General features: G+C 46.7%; 1 protein-coding gene across 1 annotated transcript; it reads left to right on the top strand.

Moving 5' to 3' along the window:
- The first annotated feature begins 334 nt into the window (after positions 1 to 334).
- Positions 335 to 20,986, top strand: ATP12A (ATPase H+/K+ transporting non-gastric alpha2 subunit). Its single transcript, XM_038161583.1, has 23 exons — positions 335 to 599; positions 2,238 to 2,384; positions 3,742 to 3,801; positions 4,688 to 4,891; positions 5,488 to 5,601; positions 6,134 to 6,268; positions 6,794 to 6,911; positions 7,441 to 7,709; positions 8,405 to 8,603; positions 9,032 to 9,141; positions 9,840 to 9,974; positions 10,225 to 10,417; positions 10,620 to 10,795; positions 11,820 to 11,956; positions 12,582 to 12,732; positions 14,667 to 14,835; positions 15,483 to 15,637; positions 16,315 to 16,438; positions 16,733 to 16,878; positions 17,773 to 17,906; positions 19,566 to 19,667; positions 20,213 to 20,304; positions 20,508 to 20,986. The coding sequence occupies exons 1-23, from the start codon at positions 591 to 593 to the stop codon at positions 20,534 to 20,536; spliced, it is 3,108 nt and encodes a 1,035-aa protein (XP_038017511.1). The 5' UTR covers positions 335 to 590; the 3' UTR covers positions 20,537 to 20,986.
- The last annotated feature ends 554 nt before the right edge of the window (positions 20,987 to 21,540 follow it).

Below are 21,540 nucleotides of genomic sequence, written 5' to 3'. Positions count from 1 at the left end.
CTTGGAGGGGCCTCAGGCCAGGAGAACATCACCTGGGCAGGTGAGAGAGAATGTGCAGAGCCCTCCCTCAGTCCAGGATCCCGAGGGGAGCCCGGAGCTGGAAAGTCTCTGGAGGAAACTCCTTGCTTCCAGCAAGATGAATAATACACCTGTTCCCTACTTGTGAGCAAACACTACAAAGGAATAATTAGAACCTATCTGACCTGAAACCCACATGCCCATTACTGTGGTATTTTTCCACCTACTCCAGGTGAAACAGAAGATGGGCTGGACCTGGAAGGGGAGGGGTGGAGTGGCAGCCCAAGATGCTGATTTATAAAGCAGCAGCAAGCAGAGCTCTTTCTCCACAGCCTTGGGACAGGGAGCTGGTCCTGCCTGAAGGATGCCGAGGTGGGAGCAGCATTCCAGCTAACACCTGCTGGAACAGGAGAGGGACCCACCACCTCGGGGAGCTTCTGCACTCCAGGACTGCTCTGAGCCACCACAGTCCCCAGCTGGGCTTGGGCTTTTCATCCAGAGATTTTGGCTTTTGATCCAGAGGCTTTGGCTTGGCTGCTTCCCTCCATCAGGAAAGGAATAAATTCACCAAGATGGTCAAGGTGGGTACAATGCCCAAGGAACTGCCCCTTGTGTTCCTTCTTAAGCTTTATTTTGTGAATCTCTACTATAAGTACAGGCTAAAATTGAATTAATACCAGACACTCTTGGGCATTAACAGTTTGCATTCTTGGGAAGAATTCTTGGACTAGCTGAGCTAAAAATCTGAGCCAAAACCTGAGATTTTATGAAACTCTGAAGGTTAGAGGTTAACATAGGACATGCTTACAAGTGAGCAATAGATTTTACTAATTTCATCCATTTTCTGTATTTTTCTCTTCCACCTGCTAAGTTTCCCCAGCAGAGAGCTGTTGCCTTTCCTGGTTTCTGTGCTCTATAGGGATTTAAAAAGCTGAACAGATTTTTTGGGCTGGAGAGTTAAAGAGAGGAGGAGGAGGAGGAGGAAGGTGAAGAGAAAAAATCCCAATAGATAAAACAGATCATGGATCTTCAGCTTGGCAGAGAAAAAAATCAGAACTTATAACAGGCATGCCCTGTCTCTGGGGTGTGCATCACCAAGCAAAATCAAGTGTTTAGGGATAATATTTCAGTCTTTAAAGTCCTCAAACTGCTCAGCAGCTCTTTGCTTTCCCCTTCATCAAGAGACAACATCAAGATTTAAATACTCCTTGGGGTACAGGACAGCTGAGGATAAGATGCCAGTTATGAGTTCAGAATAGTGTTAATTAATAAGATACCCTAATTATTATAATTTTTTCTTGTTGTTTCCATTATTTGAGCTTTCTTTATGTTATGGAGAGCTCTTCCTTCATTGCTGTGAGATCTCTCAGGAAGCCAAGCACTGGCAGAGCCCCTTTGTGCTTTGTCCCACCAGGGAACATCCAGGGGGGCTCTCCTGAACTTCTGGGGTTTAACCCACAAGGAAACCTCAGGAATGGGGTCACCCAATGGCTCTCCCAAGGCCTGGCATGTCGTTTCCAGGATAATTTGGGAGCTGGAACGTTATGATTAATCAGCGGCACGGGAGGGAAGTTTGCCCTGCACCCTGCAGAGTTAACCTAGGGTTTGGAAACAGCGCAGCTCCCGAGTTATCACTGAAAGCAAAACATTCCCTGAGGTGCAGCAGCCTCCCTGGGTCAACAGCTCCCTCTGCCCAGTATTCCACTGCCAAAAAGAAGTGAATAGTTGGCTAAATCCCTGCCAGGTCTGAGCTCTGTGTGGGCAGAAACAGAGCAGCTCCTCCTTGGCATTCAGTCTGGTGTTAATTGTAATTAAAATTTGGATCTTGAAGTTATGGATGTGAAGAGCTCCAGGAACAAGCAAGTTCTCAATGGATAATTTCCCCCTCCCCTTCCCTTTCATGAATATTTTGCTTTTCAGCTGGTCTCCTCTTGGAGCTGATAAATAAATTAATAGTTTTCACTGCTGAGGTCCTGGGCAGTATTTTCCTACACTTGTTTCAGGTCATAAACTGCAGGAAGTGTTGTACATCCCTAAAGCAATCCCTGTAATTTGCACCTGGTGAAGTCCCGATCACAATCACAGTAACACAAACTGGATGGATCTCTGGATAAGACAGGAAAAAACAAGTAGCCAGGAGAAAGTGACAAAGTACAAATTTCTAAGTTGTCTAAAAAAATAGATCTGCAAAATTTTGACTTTTTTGTGGTCTTTTACAGAAAAGGTCTGATGTTTACTCGGTTGAGATCTATGGGACAAAAGATCTGCATAAAACAGAGATCGAGGATGAAGAGGAGAAGCACAAAGACCAAAAAGGCAACAAGAAGAAAAAGAAGGCAGAAGATCTTAAGAAAGAACTGGACCTGGTGAGTGTTGCTGAGCCTCCATTACACATTCCATGAAATCCAGGGAGTGTCCTGCACTGAAAATCCTGGCACAGGGAAGGATTTGCTTCCTCACCCTCCTGGAGTGTGCCAGAAAAACCCTGTGCAAGATTAATGCCTAAAATGAGAGGATGATTCTGGTATAATTAAGCCACCAGTGGTACAGAACATTATCTGCCCAAAAAGGAGCCATTTCCCAGATGGAATCACTGCCACCAGCATTTCCTGACAACCTGCACAGCCAGCCAGGAGTCAGAGGGAGAGGCAGAACCATGGCACTGTGCTCCAGAGATTCCAGAGCTGAGAGCAGGTCTCAGCTTTAAACACAGGGGGTTTTACCCAAACCAACTGCTCTGGCCTTCAAGAAATCTGTGTTTTCCTCCCGGCTCAGCACTGACCTGCTGGCTGCTCTTGGAAACGTTGCTTCCTCTCCACACATTCCAGTTTCCCAATCTGGAACATGAGGGTAATTATGCTGACCTCTTTTTGGGATTGCTGTGAGAGCAGCTCAGAGGAGAGGCTATTTACGGGCTGGATGGCATTTCAAAGCTCAAAGAACACCAAAATAAGATATAGATTCCATGATTCTCTCACCCATTCACCCAGCACGTTTCCAAGATCTGCCCAGCAGCAGGTAAATATTTCTGTCTGTGTTGCCTTTGCCACCGGGGCATGTAGCTCCACTCCCGTGTTTCTAAAGAGAAACCAAAGCACAGACAGGAGAATTGACTCACCCGAGTACCCATGAATCACTCTGAGAAAACAATTGGGAGATCTCTCAAATTCTTGGCTTCTAAATCCCAGTTCAGCACAAGATATAATTAGGCCAATGATACCACAGAGGTGTCACTGCAGGCCAAGGACAAGAGCTTTGAGATTTCCCTCTCCCACACCCTTTTCACCCGTGCTTAGAACCTGTTGCCTCTTTCCACCAGACTGAGGAGGATAATTCACATTCCCTACCCTGGCAATCAAGGGCAGAGGTTGCTGTCACACACACTCTGAGCCCTGCAACATGCAGACTGAAAGGATTTATCCAAAAGAAGCACAGCCCCTCGTGGCAAGCAGCAGAAACACGAGCACACCACCCTGTCCTTGTGACAGATTTGCTGGAGGAGGGAGCTATTTACAAAAGCACTCTGCAAATCAAAAGGAAAAAAATCTCATCTTCCAGTGGGAGATATTTTGCTAATCAATATGCAGATTTGTCTAATTAATGAAAGTGGGGTGTCATACAAGCAACTTCATCCATGTTCCCAGATCCAGGCAGTTTAGAAATAAAAATTCCAGCAGTCTGATGCTCTGCTCACTGTAATTTCCTGTCTTTCTTGGGATGCAGGATGACCACAGGCTCAGCCCCTCGGAGCTGGAGATGAAGTACGGCACCAGCATCGACAAAGTAAGTGTACAGGGCTTCCTTAAGGAACTGCCTCAGTCAGGTGCCTCTGGCCTCCCCAGAGCTGCCCAGGAGCAGGAATTTCATTATTAGAAGTATGTGGGTGCCTGCGTTCATGCTCCCAGTAAAGCCTAAACCAGCAAGCCAACGAGCACTGCCCTGGATTTCAAGTGGATTTTCTCTCGAGTCTGAAGAAAGCTGAGCTACTGCTTTGAAATCAAAAACGGGACCTCAGGGTTTTGCACCAGGACCTCATTTTTTCTAAAGCTGTTATCTGATCTTTTGATTTCACCACGATTCACTTCTCACTGTAACAGTTTATAGCCAAAGACTTCATGGATTGAGCTGATTTTGAAAGAAAAATCTAGATTTGAGAAACTACACCTGAGTCCCTTTGACATCTGACATTTGAATATCAGAGCACTGAACGTGGCCAGAGCCCAGACAAGAATTTCAAGAACCTCCTGAGCTACAAACACATTGTGGAAATGCAGAAGCAGCAGCAAAAGAACGTCAGTTTTCCCCTGGCTTTCCAAACACTTAGTCCAGGTGTACTGGATTGATAACAAAGGGAATGGAAACTCCTGATGGATGTGGCCCCAAATTCAGTGCTCCAGAAGAAATAAGAAATAGCTGTTTCTCCACAGCAGATAATTAATAGCAGCCACTCTGAAAGCAGGAGGTTTGGAAATCAGACTTGCAGCTGGTTTGTGACACAAACAGCCTTGAAAGAAACAGCAGCACGTGCATTTTGTTCTGAGCTGGGGTAAAAATCTCTTTGTGATTTTATTGTAAACGTGGGAATAAACAGCAGCACATGCATTTTGTTCTGAGCTGGGGTAAAAACCTGTTTGTGATTTCATTGTAAATGTGTCACCTCCTTCTGCAGGGTCTCTCGAGTGCAAGAGCAGCAGAGATTTTGGCTCGGGACGGCCCCAACGCGCTCACTCCTCCCAAAGCCACCCCTGAAATCGTGAAGTTCCTCAAGCAGATGATCGGGGGCTTCTCCATCCTCCTGTGGATCGGGGCTGGCTTCTCCTGGATCTCCTTTGGCATCCAGCTGGCGCAGGGGGTGGATTCAGCCTTTGACAATGTGAGTGGATGGGTGCCCACCCTGCCAGCGCTGGCTCCCGCCAGGGCTGGGGTGATTTAAATACTCCGCAGTTACTCAGTAACTACAAGGAGGCCTCTTGTTCTCACCAGACTCTCCCGCTGCCAAACACTTCTGATAAAAGCTCAAACACCACGCACACCACTCGCCTAAAGAGTGCCTGGGCAAAGGTTTGATAGCCACGGGGCATAATCACAGTTCTTGGGAATTCTGAGAGCAGTAAAAATGTCTTAAGACTTTAGACTCTGACTTCAGACTGGAGTCTCTGACTAATTCCCCTTTGAGTTATAGTCTGTTATTTTAAATTTTTTAAACAATTTGTTACACTGTAATTTGTTCAGGATTGTGTCAGTTTAGAGAAGGATTTTAGATTATCAAAACTATTAAAACCTTTTTTTATACATACACAAAAGAAGCTTTAATTGGTCATTTGCAGGCCAACACTCAAAACCTTTTCTTAACCTTTCTTTTAACCTGGCCAAAACCTCATTTTAAAACAACACAAAACTGATTCATTCTGGCAGAGGAATTATGAAAACTTGTTTTAAATTAACCAAAATATATCTTCTATTGATCAGCTCTACCTCGGAGTAGTCCTGGCTCTGGTTGTCATCCTCACTGGCATCTTTGCTTATTATCAAGAAGCCAAAAGCACAAACATCATGGCCAGCTTCAGCAAGATGATCCCACAGGTGAGAACCACAGTGCCTTTCAACGGAGGCCAAAATTCATCCCAACAAAGCATGAGGGAAGCCCAGCAAGCCCAACTTGAGTTTATCTCTTGGCAAATGACCCAGAGAAACGTCCTGAATCACAAACCATCGCTAAAAAGCACACGCTGGTTGCTTTCACGGGTCTGTGAATTGTGGGAGGCACATCTTGTTCTCCGTCCAGCACTGGGTTAGAGAGCTCAGGGCCCAGTCCAAACCTGTAAAAGGGTGAAATGTTCAAACCTGTAAAAGGGTGAAATGTGCTGTGCTTCACATTTTGCAGCCCTCTGCTTTTACCCACAGACCTGATGGCATGTGAGCACATCCCTGGAAGGCATTTGCCCATCTCCAAGGCCACTTCCCATTTCCTATCCCCCAGATTCCAGGCTGAGCAGCCCAGCTGCATGTCAAATATGCTGACATTTCCTCTCCATCACCCTGCTCTGGCTCTTTCCCAGAGCAGAATATTGTTGTAGAGGGTGGCACTAATTTTTGTCCCATTTCTGTCTTCCAGCAAGCTCTTGTCCTCAGGGATGCCGAGAAGAAGGAGCTGCCAGCAGACCAGCTGGTGGTTGGGGACATTGTGGAGATCAAGGGTGGGGACAGGATCCCTGCAGACATTCGCCTCATCTTCACTCAGGGTTGCAAGGTAAACAGGGCTTGGAAGAGCAAAGGAAAGAGGGAAAACAGAGTTTGGAGCAGTTTATTACACAGGAAGAATTTCTACGCAGCCAATATGGGTAATTAGAGCTTTGATTGGGCATAATTAATGAAGCCAGAGAGCAGAAGCCTGAGTGTGATGCTGAGCTCCTCTAGGACTGACATCTCCCTCCCTGAACATCCAAGAAGTCCATGCCATGTTCTGGCTCTGCTCTTTGCCAACAGGGCAGATGCACCAACACACGACTGAGAGCTTCCACTGGAGGCAGATCCTCAAAACTGTGGGGTTTTCTCAGGCTGCTGCTGAAAGTCCCACTGACAGACACACAGCATTGGCTGATCTCAATTCCCACAGAAACAGGTTCTGTCAGGGGCAGCAGCAGCTCAGAGAAGAAGCACGGAGAGGTGTTGATGTCACTGATTATGAATGAAGGAAGCTGCCACCTCACCTCCTGGGCTGGACACCACTGTGTACTGCTGACTTTAATCTGGGCATGTCTCCGTTTCATTAAAGGTGGACAATTCTTCACTCACAGGGGAGTCAGAGCCACAGTCCCGCTCCTGTGACTTCACCCACGAGAACCCCCTGGAGACCAAGAACATTGCCTTCTACTCCACCACCTGTGTGGAAGGTGAGCTGATCCTGAAACTGGGCATAGAAATCCCATTTCATCATCTTTATCTGTTTCTCCACTGCCTCCAGCCACATTTATCATCCTGTGTGCCCACCTTTACATCCTTTTGTATTTTTTTCTGGTTAGTCTTTGACCTGTATTCAGCAACTTCAGGGGAACTGAATGTTTCTAAATGTTATTATTTATCAGCATACAGAGAGAAGGGCCCTGAAAAATGCACCTGCACAGGTGCTACTTAGTCCTGCTAACCCATTTGAGCAATTCTGCTTTGAGGAACTTCAGAGAGGTTTAATTGCCCACATGAATTTTGACCTGAGCAGATTAAAGTGTGACCTTGGGGGTGGTGACACTTGGCATTTGTTCCAACATGCAGCGTGGTTATGGCTGCACCGATCAATGGTTTGATTGGGATTAGAACTGACCGGGGTTTCCTTGCAGTTTTCCCACCAACACCTGTTGGAACGTCAGGCTGCAACTTCCTCTGGGTGTTTGTGTGCCCTGGAGGTGACAGTTTTTGTCCCTGCAGGCACTGCCACCGGCATTGTCATCAACACCGGGGACCGCACCATCATCGGCCGCATCGCCTCCCTCGCCTCAGGCGTGGGCAACGAGAAGACGCCCATCGCCATCGAGATTGAGCACTTCGTTTACCTGGTGGCAGGGGTGGCCATCTCCATCGGGGTCCTCTTCTTCATCATCTCCGTTTCCATGCGCTACAAGATCCTGGACTCCATCATCTTCCTCATCGGCATCATTGTGGCGAACGTGCCCGAGGGGCTGCTGGCCACGGTGACGGTGAGTCTGCGCTGGGGTTCTCTGCTTGCCTCTCCAGCTCTGCGCTGGGTTGGGTTTGGAGAGGGGTGAGGGTTCTTATTCCAAGCATAAACCCTTCATTGGGTAATTCTGGTGAAACTGAGTCATTCATCTCAAACCCAGCAGGGGTTTAAGTTCAAGTGCTGCTCTGCCTCGATGGCTGCCGAGTACAATGACGTGACTCATTTCCCCACCACCCGCTCCCACTTGGAAGTGGGGACATTGTACCCTGAAAGTCACATGAAGACTCCACTTATTTCCAATTGTCCTGCCCTAAAATCCCTGCCTGAGGAGCAGCACTCACTGCTGGCTCCAAAGCACCCCAGCAGCAAACAACGAAGGGAATCATTGCAGGATCCACGGAGCTGGTGACCAGCAGCTCCTGCCTGTTGCAGGTTCTTCCATCCCAGACAGCCTCTTGACTGATAAGACATCTTTATTTCTATCAGCAGGCAGCAGGTCCCTATCAGCAGCAAATCTACCTGTGCTAGTCACAACCAAACCTCAGATTCTAAATTTAAAAAGGGAGAAAAAAAAGGCACAGCAGCCAACAAAAATGAAAAATATTAAAATATTCTCTTACAAACCCCACAAGAGATCTACCAGGGGAACACAATCTCATTGCACCTGTGTGTAGCCACACCTTGGTGAAAGCTGGACTCCTTCCCTCCTGCCAGGTGAGCCTGTCCCTCACGGCCAAGCGCATGGCCAAGAAGAACTGCTTGGTGAAGAACCTGGAGGCCGTGGAAACCCTCGGCTCCACCTCCATCATCTGCTCCGACAAGACAGGCACCCTCACCCAGAACAGGATGACTGTTGCCCACCTCTGGTTTGACAACCAGATCTACTCAGCCGACACCAGTGAAGATCAAACAAGTAAGTGGGAAAACAGGGGTGTGGGAAGGGCCACCTACCTGGATCCATCCCAGGATGCTCACTTTTGGTGCCTAAATCAGACATATCTTCCTTCTACACATGGGAATCCCTCCTTAGCCATGTGGAGATGTGAAAAAAAAGAATTAATATTGAATTCTACTCACAGGAAGTAAACCTGGAGGAGGTTCTACTCCAGAACCTTTTGCCAAGAGTACATTTAGTAGGGAATTAAGCAAGGAAGCATCATCCAAACCCCTTTGCCAGCATTACTAGAGGGAAAATTTATATCAATTTTTTTTTCCGTGAAAGAAGCTGTCAAAAGAATAATTTTTTTCTGCAAATAAGTCAGTTCTGTTTTTTCAGTGTTAAGTTTTTACTTGTCTCATGGAACGTGCTAAAAGATGCAATGTGTGCTTTGCTTTTCTCAGCCCAGCCCTTTGATCAAAGTTCCCCCTCATGGACAGCATTGTCGAAAATTGTCACTCTCTGCAACCGGGCGGAATTCCGGCCAGGACAGGAAAATCTCCCCATCATGAAGGTACTGCTGACTTCACACCAGCTCATTTCCCTTCCTCTGAAAAATTTTCTCTGTTTGGCTTTAACAATCTCCATTTTACCAGTCAACTCCTACTGACAGTGGTTTTACTGCTGTGCACTCACACAAAAAATGTAATACAGGATAAAAAACCCACAGAGCCAAGAGCATAGAAATGCAGCTTATCCTGAATTGGAGGAGATCCACAATCCCAGCTCCTGGCCCTGCACAGGGCAGCCCCAAGAACCCCTGTGCGTTGTCCAAACCCAACTGTGCCTGCCAGGAAAAAGGCAAGACAACTAGCAGGAACAGCAATTACTGCACTGTTAATTTATTATAGCAAGGGTAAACATGCCTTAATTGATGTCTTTCCACATGACTGCTTGAAGGTAGTAAATTCTACTGACTGGACTACCAGGACAAACCTGCTGTTTACTCCTCAATGCCATCCTCAAATTAATTTGGGTTTGTGCCTCAGCTCACCTGTAGTGCCCTGAGTGTGACCCCAAATCTGCTTTACAGTTTGCTGGGGCTCAGTTCCAACTCCAAGAGCAAAGCAGACATCCCCAAATTCTATTTTAATTTTTTTTTCCAGGATAACTTGAACATAAAAATGGAGATTCTTTGTTGCTGAAGTGTGCATCATACCATGGAATTGTGGAAACATAAAAGTAAAATGTTTTCTTCCTTTGTGCCCACAGAGGGTCGTGGTTGGAGATGCCTCTGAGACAGCTCTGCTGAAATTCTCTGAGGTCATTCTGGGGGATGTGATGAGCATTAGAGCACAGAACAGGAAAGTGGCTGAAATCCCTTTCAACTCTACCAACAAATTCCAGGTGTGTTTCGTTTTTTTTGGGAATCGTGCCAGATTGTTTCTGTCACTGGGCCTGATGCAGCAGTGGGTGGCCTGGAAGCCTTAATGGGGTAATTCAACAATGGAGGAAATTCAAGTTATAATAGATACAGTTCATTCCATTTGATGGAAACCATGATTTCTTCATGGAAAAGAACATCAATCCCATGGAAAACTAGAGGCAAATGATGACAATTTGAGTTCTTCCAACTCATCTCCTGTTTGTGGCACAGCTCTCCATCCACGAGACCGACGACCCCCACGACAAACGCTTCCTGCTGGTGATGAAAGGTGCCCCAGAGAGGATTTTGGAGAGGTGCAGCACCATCATGATCAATGGCAAGGAAGAGCCTCTGGACAGCGAGAAGGCAGAAGCTTTCCAGACAGCCTACATGGAGCTGGGGGGCATGGGGGAGAGAGTGCTGGGTGAGTGCCTGGGAAAACGGGGTAAAACATGAAAAGGGGGTAAAATCCAGCTGTAAAACCTGTGAAATGGGATTTAAAGTCTTGGCACATCCAGCATGCCTGGATAAATGGTTAAATGCTGGAGTTCCATGGGCAAGAGCAAAGCCTCTCCTCTTTCTCCCACATTCTCCCGCCCGCCACACCAACCTAAATACCTTTCCAGGTTTCTGCCACTTGTACCTGCCAGAGAACGAGTTTCCAGAGACCTTCCAGTTTGACACAGATTCCATGAACTTCCCAACCTCCAACCTGTGCTTTGTGGGGCTCCTGTCCATGATTGACCCCCCTCGTTCCACGGTGCCTGATGCTGTCTCCAAGTGCCGCAGTGCTGGCATCAAGGTGAGGATTTTACAGAGAAAAACACAGTGGGTCACTACAGAAAGACTCCTTATGATTATTTTAGGTATTATTTAAATTATTTAAAATTTAAGATCTTCCTCCACATCGCCATTAATTATCTTTCTAGCAACAACTACCAAAAATATTAACCTTATTTATGACCATCATATAATCTCAATTTAGAAAGTCCCTAGAGACAAAACATTTTAATTTAAGTGTGGATCAGACTATAGGAACTGCACAAAACCCTCAAACCTGGAAATCCAAATTTGCAAAAGCTCAGATACTCTCTCATCAGATCCATTTCTAGACTACAGAACCCACACCAGCTGGAATTACTTGCTTGGAAACAGAGTAAGGCGATAGAAACAATTCTAGAGAAGGCATCAGGACTCTGCTTCGAACATTTATCCAAAGGAATCACTATTCTCAACATTATTCAAGTGGAACCTGAAGCAGTAATTCCCCTAATTTCACTCCCTGGGGAGCCAGAAGTAAACTTTCAGCCCTAAGCAGAGGTGAAATCTATCTAAATTGAGGAAAATCTTATTTGGAATTACCGATCTCAGACGAGATGAATCCCAAACCCCAATCCTGATGAAATTTTTCATAGCTTGAACACAGATCTGGCAACTTTTCTTATAGAAAAACAAGAAAAGGCTGTGCCTTATCTGTCAGAACACCTCAGTCACAAGGATCCATTTTAAGATGAAATATTCTAACAAACCCTCCTCAACGAACATACCTAATATAGATCCTTACATAAGGGCTCCTTTATTCTGCATTATTCTAATCTGGCTGCCTGTGACAAGTTCTTCCTCCAGAGCCCTGATAAAGCAGCCTCAGGAAGAGAGGCAGAGCCCAGATGTTGATACAGAGCTGGGCAATTACCGCCCCTAATCTCCCTCTGCGTGTACACAGCGCTGCTCTGATCCCAAAGTGCTTCCTGCTCCTCAAAACCGGACATTGCCCCTAATCTCCCTGCACGCTGTGGCCATTTGGCACTCACTTGTCCCTTGCTCAGGTCATTATGGTCACTGGCGACCATCCCATCACGGCCAAGGCCATCGCCAAGAGCGTGGGCATCATTTCAGCCACCAGCGAGACCGTGGAGGACATTGCCAAGCGCCTCAACATCCCTGTGGAGCAGGTCAACAGGAGGTGAGAGCCAGCAGAGCCTTGGCAGCACTCAGGGCTTCATTTCCCTGCTCCCTCCACAGAGCTTTTATTCTACATCCCTGCTGCTTTCTTATTTTTTTTATGACACATTCCCACTCTTGAGTCATCTCCACCTAAATGTGTCCACTCGGAGGTTTTCATCTCTGCTGCCTGTGAAGAAAATGTGAATTATTCTTTGCAGATCATGTGGAAGTCACTGTCACTGCCTGTTTGACTAAACACAGAGTAAAATTCAGCATCACATGACCCAGTTTGGACCATCAGCCCAAATTCCTCCTTCAGCCCTTAAACGGGGAAAAAATAACATCACAAGGGAAGGATAAAAGCTCTTGGCAGAAGTGATGTCTTCCCCTGCTTCTCCCAGTGAGAGGCCTCTTTAAAATGCATTTTCTGAAGCTGCAATGAGACCCCTCTGTATCCAGAGGTGACTGTGATCCACTCTGGATTTCTGCCTTTCATTGAACTCCGGCTGATTAAGAACAAACACCTCTGCAATTAACTCCACTTGCCTCTTTCCCGCCATCCAGCTGCGCGCCCATCCCACGAGCTCACTATTTCCACCCTCCTAATCCCAAAATTCACCCTGCCTTGCCTGTGGCTCTTGCAGGGAAGCCACGGCAGCCGTGGTGAACGGGATGGAGCTGAAGGACATGAGCTCGGAGCAGCTGGACGCGATCCTGCGCGAGCACGCCGAGATCGTCTTCGCGCGCACGTCGCCCCAGCAGAAGCTGATCATCGTGGAGGGCTGTCAGAGGCAGGTGAGGCAGGCGTGGCAAAGGTCACACACACACACACCAGCCCAGGGCTTGGAGGCTGGGAGCCAATTCCCAGTGCTCCCTAAGCTCTGTTTATACTCTTTTCCCGTGCCAGAACATTATCTAACAGATTGCCACAAACGCTGCCTGGACTCAATCCAAGCCGCTCAAATTCCTGCTGCAGACACAGCTCCTGGTGACAAAATGAGCTTTCCCCGGGTTTGGAGCTGCAGCCAGAGCATGGATTGTCCCTGGCACTCTGAGAAGCACAAAAATCCTCCTGTGCCCTGTCTGGGAAGGAGAATTTCCTCGGGAATTCTTTAAACCCAGATAAAAGCAAAGCTGCTGCCACATACTCTCCTCTTATCTCTTGTGGCCATGTCCTCCTGCCCACAGGAATGTTTGGGAGTGGAACTGGTTAGTGGCAGTGCTGGGTGAACAGCTGAACTCACAGCTCTTTTCCAGCCTAGATCATTTGTGATTCTGAGCTCTGAACCCCACAGAATGCCAGAGCATGATTTATGTACCACCAAGTCTTATCTGTGTTACTTCCCAGGGCTGTAAATCAGGCGGCAGGATTTAAAGAGAGTTTGTCCCATCCGTGGGCAATATTATGTAAAGCAGCCTGGAGTGCAGCCAGCACAGGAGGAGGAAAAAAAATAAAAAAGACGTTTACAGAGCTCTGTAAAAGATGAAAATTGCCATCAAAAAACTCTCCACTCAAAAATGACAGCTTCCAAGTAGATTTTGTGAATTAAAGCCACACTGGTGCTGTGCCTGGACTTTGTAGAGAAGAAGATGTGGCACAAGATATTATTTTATTTTTGTAGTTGTGCCAGCACTGTGCTTCTCAATCAGCATTATCAGCTCTTTGGGTTTAAGCCTGGAGGGCTCTCCAGAGAGTAAAAAAAAAAAAAGGGATAAAACTTTCCAATTTGATGTGGTTTTTATTTTTTGAATGGTCTCTGTTAGGCACACGGTGGGTAAACGTGTTCTGCACTGCTCAGACTCCCACTCTCCTGGCAGATTTGGCTCTTTAGGGATGAAAAGGAACACCCTCCCCCAGCCAGTCTCCAGCTATGTTTAGCACTTAGAGCTTATAAGCCTTTCTGTACATGGCATTATTTATAGGTAGTGACACTGTGCTCAATCCCCCCAGGGACAGGAAATTCAGCATTTTATTAATCAGTCTGCCAGGCTTTGTCCCCACTCTGAACACCCTGCCTTGAACCAAGCCAGAAACTTCTGCATCAGCCAGAGCAGAGCCTGGAGCTGCAGGAGATGTTCAGGAAGATAACAAAGAAGCTGAGTAGGATAATCAGAGTTTTCCATCTTTTGGATTAGTGGAGAAATTCTAGCATAGACTGAGGATGGCCAGAAGCTGTTGGGATAGGATGAGGACAGGCTCTAACTCAACAGTTACATAATTTATGAATCAGATGAAGCCTGGCTGTTTCTGTAGCACTTCATTAAAAAAAAAACCCAAAAAACCCAAAAACCAAAAAAACCCACAAAAAACCAGGACAGTTTGTGTTAATCGAACCTCCCCCAGATGTCAGAGGTGAAGCTGGCTCTGCTCAGACAGGGATGGACCATGCACATAGAGCAGACATCCAAATCTTAAATCCTCTTTATACCCAACTATCAGATTAATTGCATTTGAAATGCATCTAACTGAGACATCCACTCTTTAGGATGCAGGGAATCGCATCCCTGAATCTTCCAGGTCTCAACTCTAAAGGGAACCACACAAAACTCTGAGCTTGCTCTCCCAACCCTGCCCACCACCCTCCTGACCCCTGGCTGTGTTTGACGGGGGTACAGGGAGGATTCAGAACTTCCTACCAGCATTTTTCTGTTAAAAATTTAAGGATTGATGCTGGCAGGATCCACTCTCTCCTCCCAAACCCACGTCTGGATGCTTTTGTGTGTTCCAGGGAGCTGTGGTGGCCGTGACTGGAGATGGAGTCAACGACTCCCCTGCCCTAAAAAAAGCAGACATTGGGATTGCTATGGGGATTGCTGGCTCTGATGCAGCCAAAAATGCAGCTGATATGGTCCTGCTGGATGACAACTTTGCTTCCATTGTCACAGGAGTGGAGGAAGGTAAAGATAATGTTATTTCCCACTTTTTGAGCTGGAAGCAGCTGGCAGGGCCTCCTGATCTTCCTCTCTTCTCTTCTGGGAATTGTGGATCTGATATTTAGGAAAGCTGGGGATTAATTCCATTTCTACACATGGCAATCAGAGAATAAGGAAATCATCTCCCTCTCTCACACATAATAAAGATTTGCTGTCTCTGTTTGATCAAGCTTCAGATAAAAGCACTTCCTGACTTGTTCCAATGCAGTTTGAAGCCTCACAAAGACACAAATTATTTTCTCCACCTTTCTCCTCCATTACTTTCACTCACATCACCTTCACTGTGCTCCACTAAAGACAGGAGCACTCATCCCACTCTTCTTTCACTGTAAAGAGCTTGTGGTTTCCATCACAACCGCAGCATTTTGGGGAATGACGATTTTCCCCTCAAACTGCCTCATCAAAAGAAATGTTTTATTACACTTGAGTTTTCAGAAGCCTCTAAAGGGAGGTAGCTCAAAAAAACCCAAAAAAACCAAATTACAAAATGCATGAGGAAACACATGAGCAAAGTAGAAATGAGCAGTAAATGTTTCCACTTCATTTAATAAAACGGAACTTTTTTTCCTGATAAAAATTCCCTTTGACAGAAGAATTTTCTCTTCCCCCAGGCCGCCTAATCTTTGACAACCTGAAGAAAACCATTGCCTACACCCTGACCAAGAACATTGCTGAGCTGTGCCCCTTCCTCATCTACATCATCGCCAGCATCCCAATGCCCATCGGCACCATCACCATCCTCTTCATCGACCTGGGCACCGACATTGTGAGTTGGGAGCTCCAAAGTCATTTCCTGCTGGAATGTCCTGCCAGGGAGAGGGGCTGGGGGTGGAGGCACATCCTGAACACGGGACCTTGTGGCTTTGTCCTACAGATGAGAAAGGCAGCAAAAAAAGGGATTAAAAGCAGACGGGTAGAGAGAAAGAAGAGTAGAAACAACAACAGCCTGCAGGGGGGGAGCAGAAAGCAGAGACAACTGATCAGGCTAAAATCAGCTGTGAACAATTATGTAAAATAATATAATATAATATAATATAATATAATATAATATAATATATAAAATAATATAATAATAATATAATAATAATATAATATCTTGTCTTTTAATCAAGAGATCAGAGGGATTTCTGCAGTTATACCTGACATTCCATCCAGCCCAGCCCAAGGGAACTGGAATACCCTTTAATTTTAAATGAATGTTCAATTATTGTTAACCTCCTCTAGCCTTTTGTACTGATCACCAGATCCATGCGAGTTTCAGATTTCCCCCAAACACTTTACAATGAATAGGAATTAATTAATTATTAGGAATCCACACAGATCCTCCTCTCCTCTGTTCTGCCAACATCCAGCAGAGCCACCCGCCAACTGCAAATTGCTGCTAAACCCCCGAGAATCAGGGAAACGCTGCCCCCAGCCCCTGAGGGTTTGTTTCTCTTGCAGATCCCCTCGGTGGCACTGGCTTATGAGAAAGCTGAGAGTGACATCATGAACAGGAGACCCCGGAACAAGAGGAGAGACCGGCTGGTGAACCAGCAGCTGGCTGTGTACTCCTACCTGCAGATTGGTGGGTTGGCCTCCCAAACTCTCTCTCGTGTCAGCAAAGCAAGACTCAAGCTGATTCATTTAAAAAAAAAAAAAAAATTTAGGAGCTGAAACTCAACCCCTTCCTCTGCAAACCCAGCAGCCCCCACGCTGTTGCTCATTATTCAGCAATAAAATGAGGTTTTATCTACAGAGGGCAAGAAATTCCCAGCACCAAAACTCTCAAGCTACCTTTAGCATGTTTCATGCATCCAGCACATCCCCCAGTGCTCCTTAATTTCAGATTTTCCTCACTCCTGTCCCTTTGTTTCTGCAGGAATCATGCAGTCGGTGGGGGCCTTCGTCACCTATTTCACTGTCTATGCTGAGCAAGGGTTCCTGCCCTCCACGCTGCTGGGAGTGAGAGTGAACTGGGAGAACAATGCCATCAACGACTTTGAGGATTCCTACGGACAGCAATGGGTAAAGCAGCCCTGAAAATTCCCTGCCCACCTGCTTGCTTTAAAATTCCCCCAAAATAAAGGGATAGGGAATGCAAATGAGGCTTAAATGCAATTATAATTAGTTTTCAGCTGATGTTCCCTCAGGAGAGACTCTTTAGGGCTTCCTGCCACACAGCTCCTTCATTCAGCCTCTGCTCTTTCATTCATTCTTCAACAATTCGCCTGCCACCTCCTCACTCCCAGCCCCTGCAGGTGCACCTTCCTCTCTGCTCTGGATGGTTATACCCCTCGGAATCAATCCTCACCATCCTCTCCCAGCCCCTGCACGTGCACCTTCCTCTCTGCTCTGGATGGTTAAACCCCTCGGAATCAATCCTCACCATCCTCTCCCAGCCCCTGCAGGTGCACCTTCCTCTCTGCTCTGGATGGTCAAATCCCTCAGGATCAATCCTCACCATCCTCTCCCAGCCCCTGCACGTGCACCTTCCTCTCTGCTCTGGATGGTTAAACCCCTCAGAATCAATCCTTCCTGCAGGATGTACCTTCCTCTCTGCTCTGGATGGTTAAACCCCTCGGAATCAATCCTCACCATCCTCTCCCAGCCCTGCTGGTGAGCAGCACCTCTGCCAAGTCCTCTGCAGCCTCCCCCTCCCTCCCCCTGCAGAATCACAAGGCGAGGAGGCATTGATAAATCCATACAAACACCCCTCACCCCCAGCTCGTGCTGCAGCCTCGTGACTCGGTCCCGGAATAAAGCTGGGCTCAAATCCGAGCATTCTGTGTCTAAATCTGGAGGAACCCTGCATTCACACCTTGGGCACTGAAATGAAGCCTCCCATGGAGGTTTGCAGCAGCCGGGGGGAGCTGGGAGGGTGTGATTTGAAAAGGTTTTGGTGTTTCCTTGGCTCTGCAGACCCACTACCAGCGCATGTACCTGCAGTGGAATGGCTACACAGCCTTCTTTGTCAGCATCACCATCCAGCAGGTGGCCGATCTGATCATCAGGAAAACTCGCAGGAATTCCATTTTCCGCCAGGGCCTCTTCAGGTGAGTGTTGCAGATGCACAGTCCCAGGATGGTTTGGGTTGGAAGAGACCTGAAAGCTCATCTCATCCCACCCCTGCCATGGGCAGGGAGACCTTCCACCATCTCAGGCTGCTCCAGCCTGGCCTTGGGCATTGCCAGGGATCCAGGGGGAGCCACAGCTTCTCTGGGCACCTGTGCCAGGGTCTCACCTGGGGAGAAATTCCCTCTGAGGGAAGGATTTTTTCCTATCTAATCTAAACCTGCTCAAGTTAGCCTCCTGCTCCCTTCAGAAGCAGGTGAGCTCAGTGATTTGGCCCTCTCACTTTCAGTCTTTGCACAAAGATTAAGCCTGGACTTAAACAATCACAAATCTCAGGCAAATATTTTATTACACCTCCCCTCAGCCCCTTTTCTGCTTCAGGGAAGGGATTTTCTTTAAAGACATTGTGCTGGTTCTTCTGAAAATGCACCAGCTCAAAATCAACTTTCCATTCACTAAAATGTTTACTAGAAAAAAAATGGGAGTTTCTCTTCCAGATTACTTTCTGAACTCCTTATCAAGAGATAGCAAGTCTGGACTTCCCTGAGATAACTTGAGGCTCAGGGAAGGGAGATACCAGCTGGCCAAACTCCCCCAGACAGTGCTGGCCGCCCTCTGCAAACCTCCAGTCCCAGGAGAACTCCAAATATCAGCTGGGCCAGAGGCCAGCAGCGGAGCTGGCATTCCCTCCCGGGGCTTCTGATAGCAGAGCGATTTATTTTCCATCCTTTATCTGCAGCTACAGGGCCTACACCTATGTGTGCTTCCTCCTTGCATTAACACCTGAGTCACCCTGAGCACATTCCCAGAGCAGCAGCAGCCTTGAGGAAGTGCTGCTGGGTGTCTCCCACAGCTGGATTTGGGCTGGGAATGCTGCCAGAAGAGGCAGGAGCACCCGGGGTACGAGACAGAGCTGCCCAGCCCAGCCCTGTGCCTGCAGAGCCCACCTGGAACAGGGATTGCAGGGATCCAGAAGGTTCCTGCAGGCACACAGGGGGTTAACTCTGGGGTTAATTTAACCCTCTCACAGGGATTAACTCAGCTCTGTCACAGAAGGTTAACTCTGCGGTTAATTTAACCCTCTCACAGGGATTAACTCAGCTCTGTCACAGAAGGTTAACTCTGGGGTTAATTTAACCCTCTCACAGGGGTTAACTCCGCTCTGTCACTGGGGTTAACTCTGGGGTTAATTCAACTCTGTCATAGGGGTTAACTCAACTCTGTCACTAGGGTTAAATTCAACTCTCTCACAGGGGTTAACTCTGGAGTTAGTTTAACTCTCTCACAGAGGGTTAGCTCAGCTCTGTCACAGGGGTTAAACTCTGGGGTTAATTTAAGCCTCTCAGAGGGGTTTAACTCTGGGGTTAACCCTCTCACAGGGGGCTAACTCAACTCTGTCACAGGGGTTTAAGTCTGGGGTTAACTCAACTCTCTCACAGAGGGTTAACTCTGTCACAGGGGTTTAAGTCTGGGGTTAACTCAACTCTCTCACAGAGGGTTAACTCTGTCACAGGGGTTTAACTACTCTTTCACAGGGGTTTAACTCTGGGGTTAATTTAACTCTCTCACAGGGGTTTAACTCTGGGGTTAATTTAACTCTCTCACAGGGGTTTAACTCTTCCTCTTTGCTTTTCCTGCAGGAACAAAGTCATCTGGGTGGGGATATTTTCCCAGATAGGAATTGCTTTGATTCTCACTTATGGCCTTGGACATGTTACAGCCCTGAACTTCACCCCACTCAGGTGAGCTCTGGTGCCACTGAGCTTCCCCTGCCCTCCTTGTGGACACAAAACAGGAGCAGGATCCCGAGCAGCACCATTGCAGGGGAAATATTTTTAAAAATTCATTATATTCATCACTATTTCTTGGCCAAAAAGGCCATTATTGCCATAATTTCCCCATTCTCCTACTGGATTTGCTACTGAGGATCCAAAAAGCCACTTGTGCAAAACCAACTTTTAAATATTTCTTCCAGCATCTCCGATGTTTTGATGAGCACAGCCAGCATTTAACTTTCATTTTAAACAGATCAGTCAGGTGATTTATTGCTGCGATAATGCCAGACACAATTTCCTTCTGAATAGGACCTGGAATTAATTAATCCAGCGGCCACTTAAGACTGGGAGGCTTTACATGCTCATCATCAATTTGGGAGATTAATTAGGAGAAAGGAAAGAGGCCCGAGGGGCAGATTTGTTTTAGTGACATTGGACAGCACAGACACCCCAGGCCTGCAGCTGAGCTGTCTCCAGGAGTTTCTGAATGACACCTCTTGCCCCACTCCCAGGTTCCAGTACTGGTTTGTGGCTGTGCCTTTTGCCATCCTGATTTGGGTCTACGATGAAATCCGGAAGCTGCTCATCAGGAGACACCCAGGAAGTGAGTGCACTGCTCCAGCTGAATTTCAATTGAATATTTTCATTCCATGTCTCTTTTCCCACCCTTTCACTCCCACCCCCGCCTCAGCTGCCACTCCCAGGTGGCTGCTGAAAAATGAGCCATTTTTCTCCCACGATCACTTTTCCTTTTTGAGGAAAAATAACCAATTTTTAAAAATGATTATCCCCTCCCTTCTCCTGCAGGCTGGTGGGACAAGAACATGTATTACTGAAGAGTCTGACGCAGGAGAGCTCCTTCCCCACCTGGCCCAGCCTCTGCTGCTTTCAAGTCCTGTCTGTGCAATACTGAGCATGGATCCATCCCGTGCTGGGGTGAAGAGATTTCATGGATTCAATGAAGAAATAAGGACTTTAGAGGCTGAGGAATTACCTCTCACTGTACTGTAAAGCCTAGAAATTGAAATACTACCTATTTTTGTAACTACTACGATTTTCCCTCGTTCCAAGACTGAGTTGGAGAGAACTCTGAGAGGAAAACAATCCAAAGACAGGAATTCCACCCAATCCAAGGCATTAATTTGCACTGAAGGAGTTGTTTGTTGATTTTTGTGCTGAAGGAACTGAATTCCAAGTGAGTGCACGCCTAGATCTGTTTTACCTTGCCACGGGTAATTGTGCTGTATAGGAATAATTTGATAATAAAACATTTTTTTTCCAGAAAACTGTTCTCTGTTTTTTTTTTTTTAATAAAGAGAATCTGACTGGAATGGGGTCACAGAGGAAAGAAGTGCAGCCCTGCATTTTTTACCCCGTTAACAGACCAAACACTTGATCCCATTCTGATAAAGGTGTCTTGAAAATCAAGCCACAACCAGATTGGAACACTCTGAGACCCCAAATTCAGTTCTCACTTCCCAAAGGTGCCAATCTCCAGGGCAAAATAGATATTAGGATTTAGAATTAGGTAGGTACAGGTAAACGTCTTTTCAAAAGGTCACTTCAGCAAGAATCAATTGGGCCCATTTCTTGTTTGGACAAAGATTTTAATTGACAAATTGCAATCAACAATTTAATTAATTTAAAGACCGATTTTAAAGCAAAAAAAAAAAACCAACAAAAATTATGTTGCCTTTTCACTTTCAAATACAAGTTTACACCAGTTTTACAGAAGAAATGGGGCAGAAGGAGAACTCCTGTTGCAGCAAAGTGAGAGAAAAACCAAGGGAAGAGCTGAGGGAGGGGAAAATGAGGAATGTTGCCCAATCTAAAGCTGTTT

The sequence above is a fragment of the Motacilla alba genome, chromosome 24 (assembly GCF_015832195.1).
Source record: "Motacilla alba alba isolate MOTALB_02 chromosome 24, Motacilla_alba_V1.0_pri, whole genome shotgun sequence".
NCBI classification, from domain to species: Eukaryota; Metazoa; Chordata; class Aves; order Passeriformes; family Motacillidae; genus Motacilla; species Motacilla alba.
This window is presented reverse-complemented; position numbering and strand designations above follow the sequence as displayed.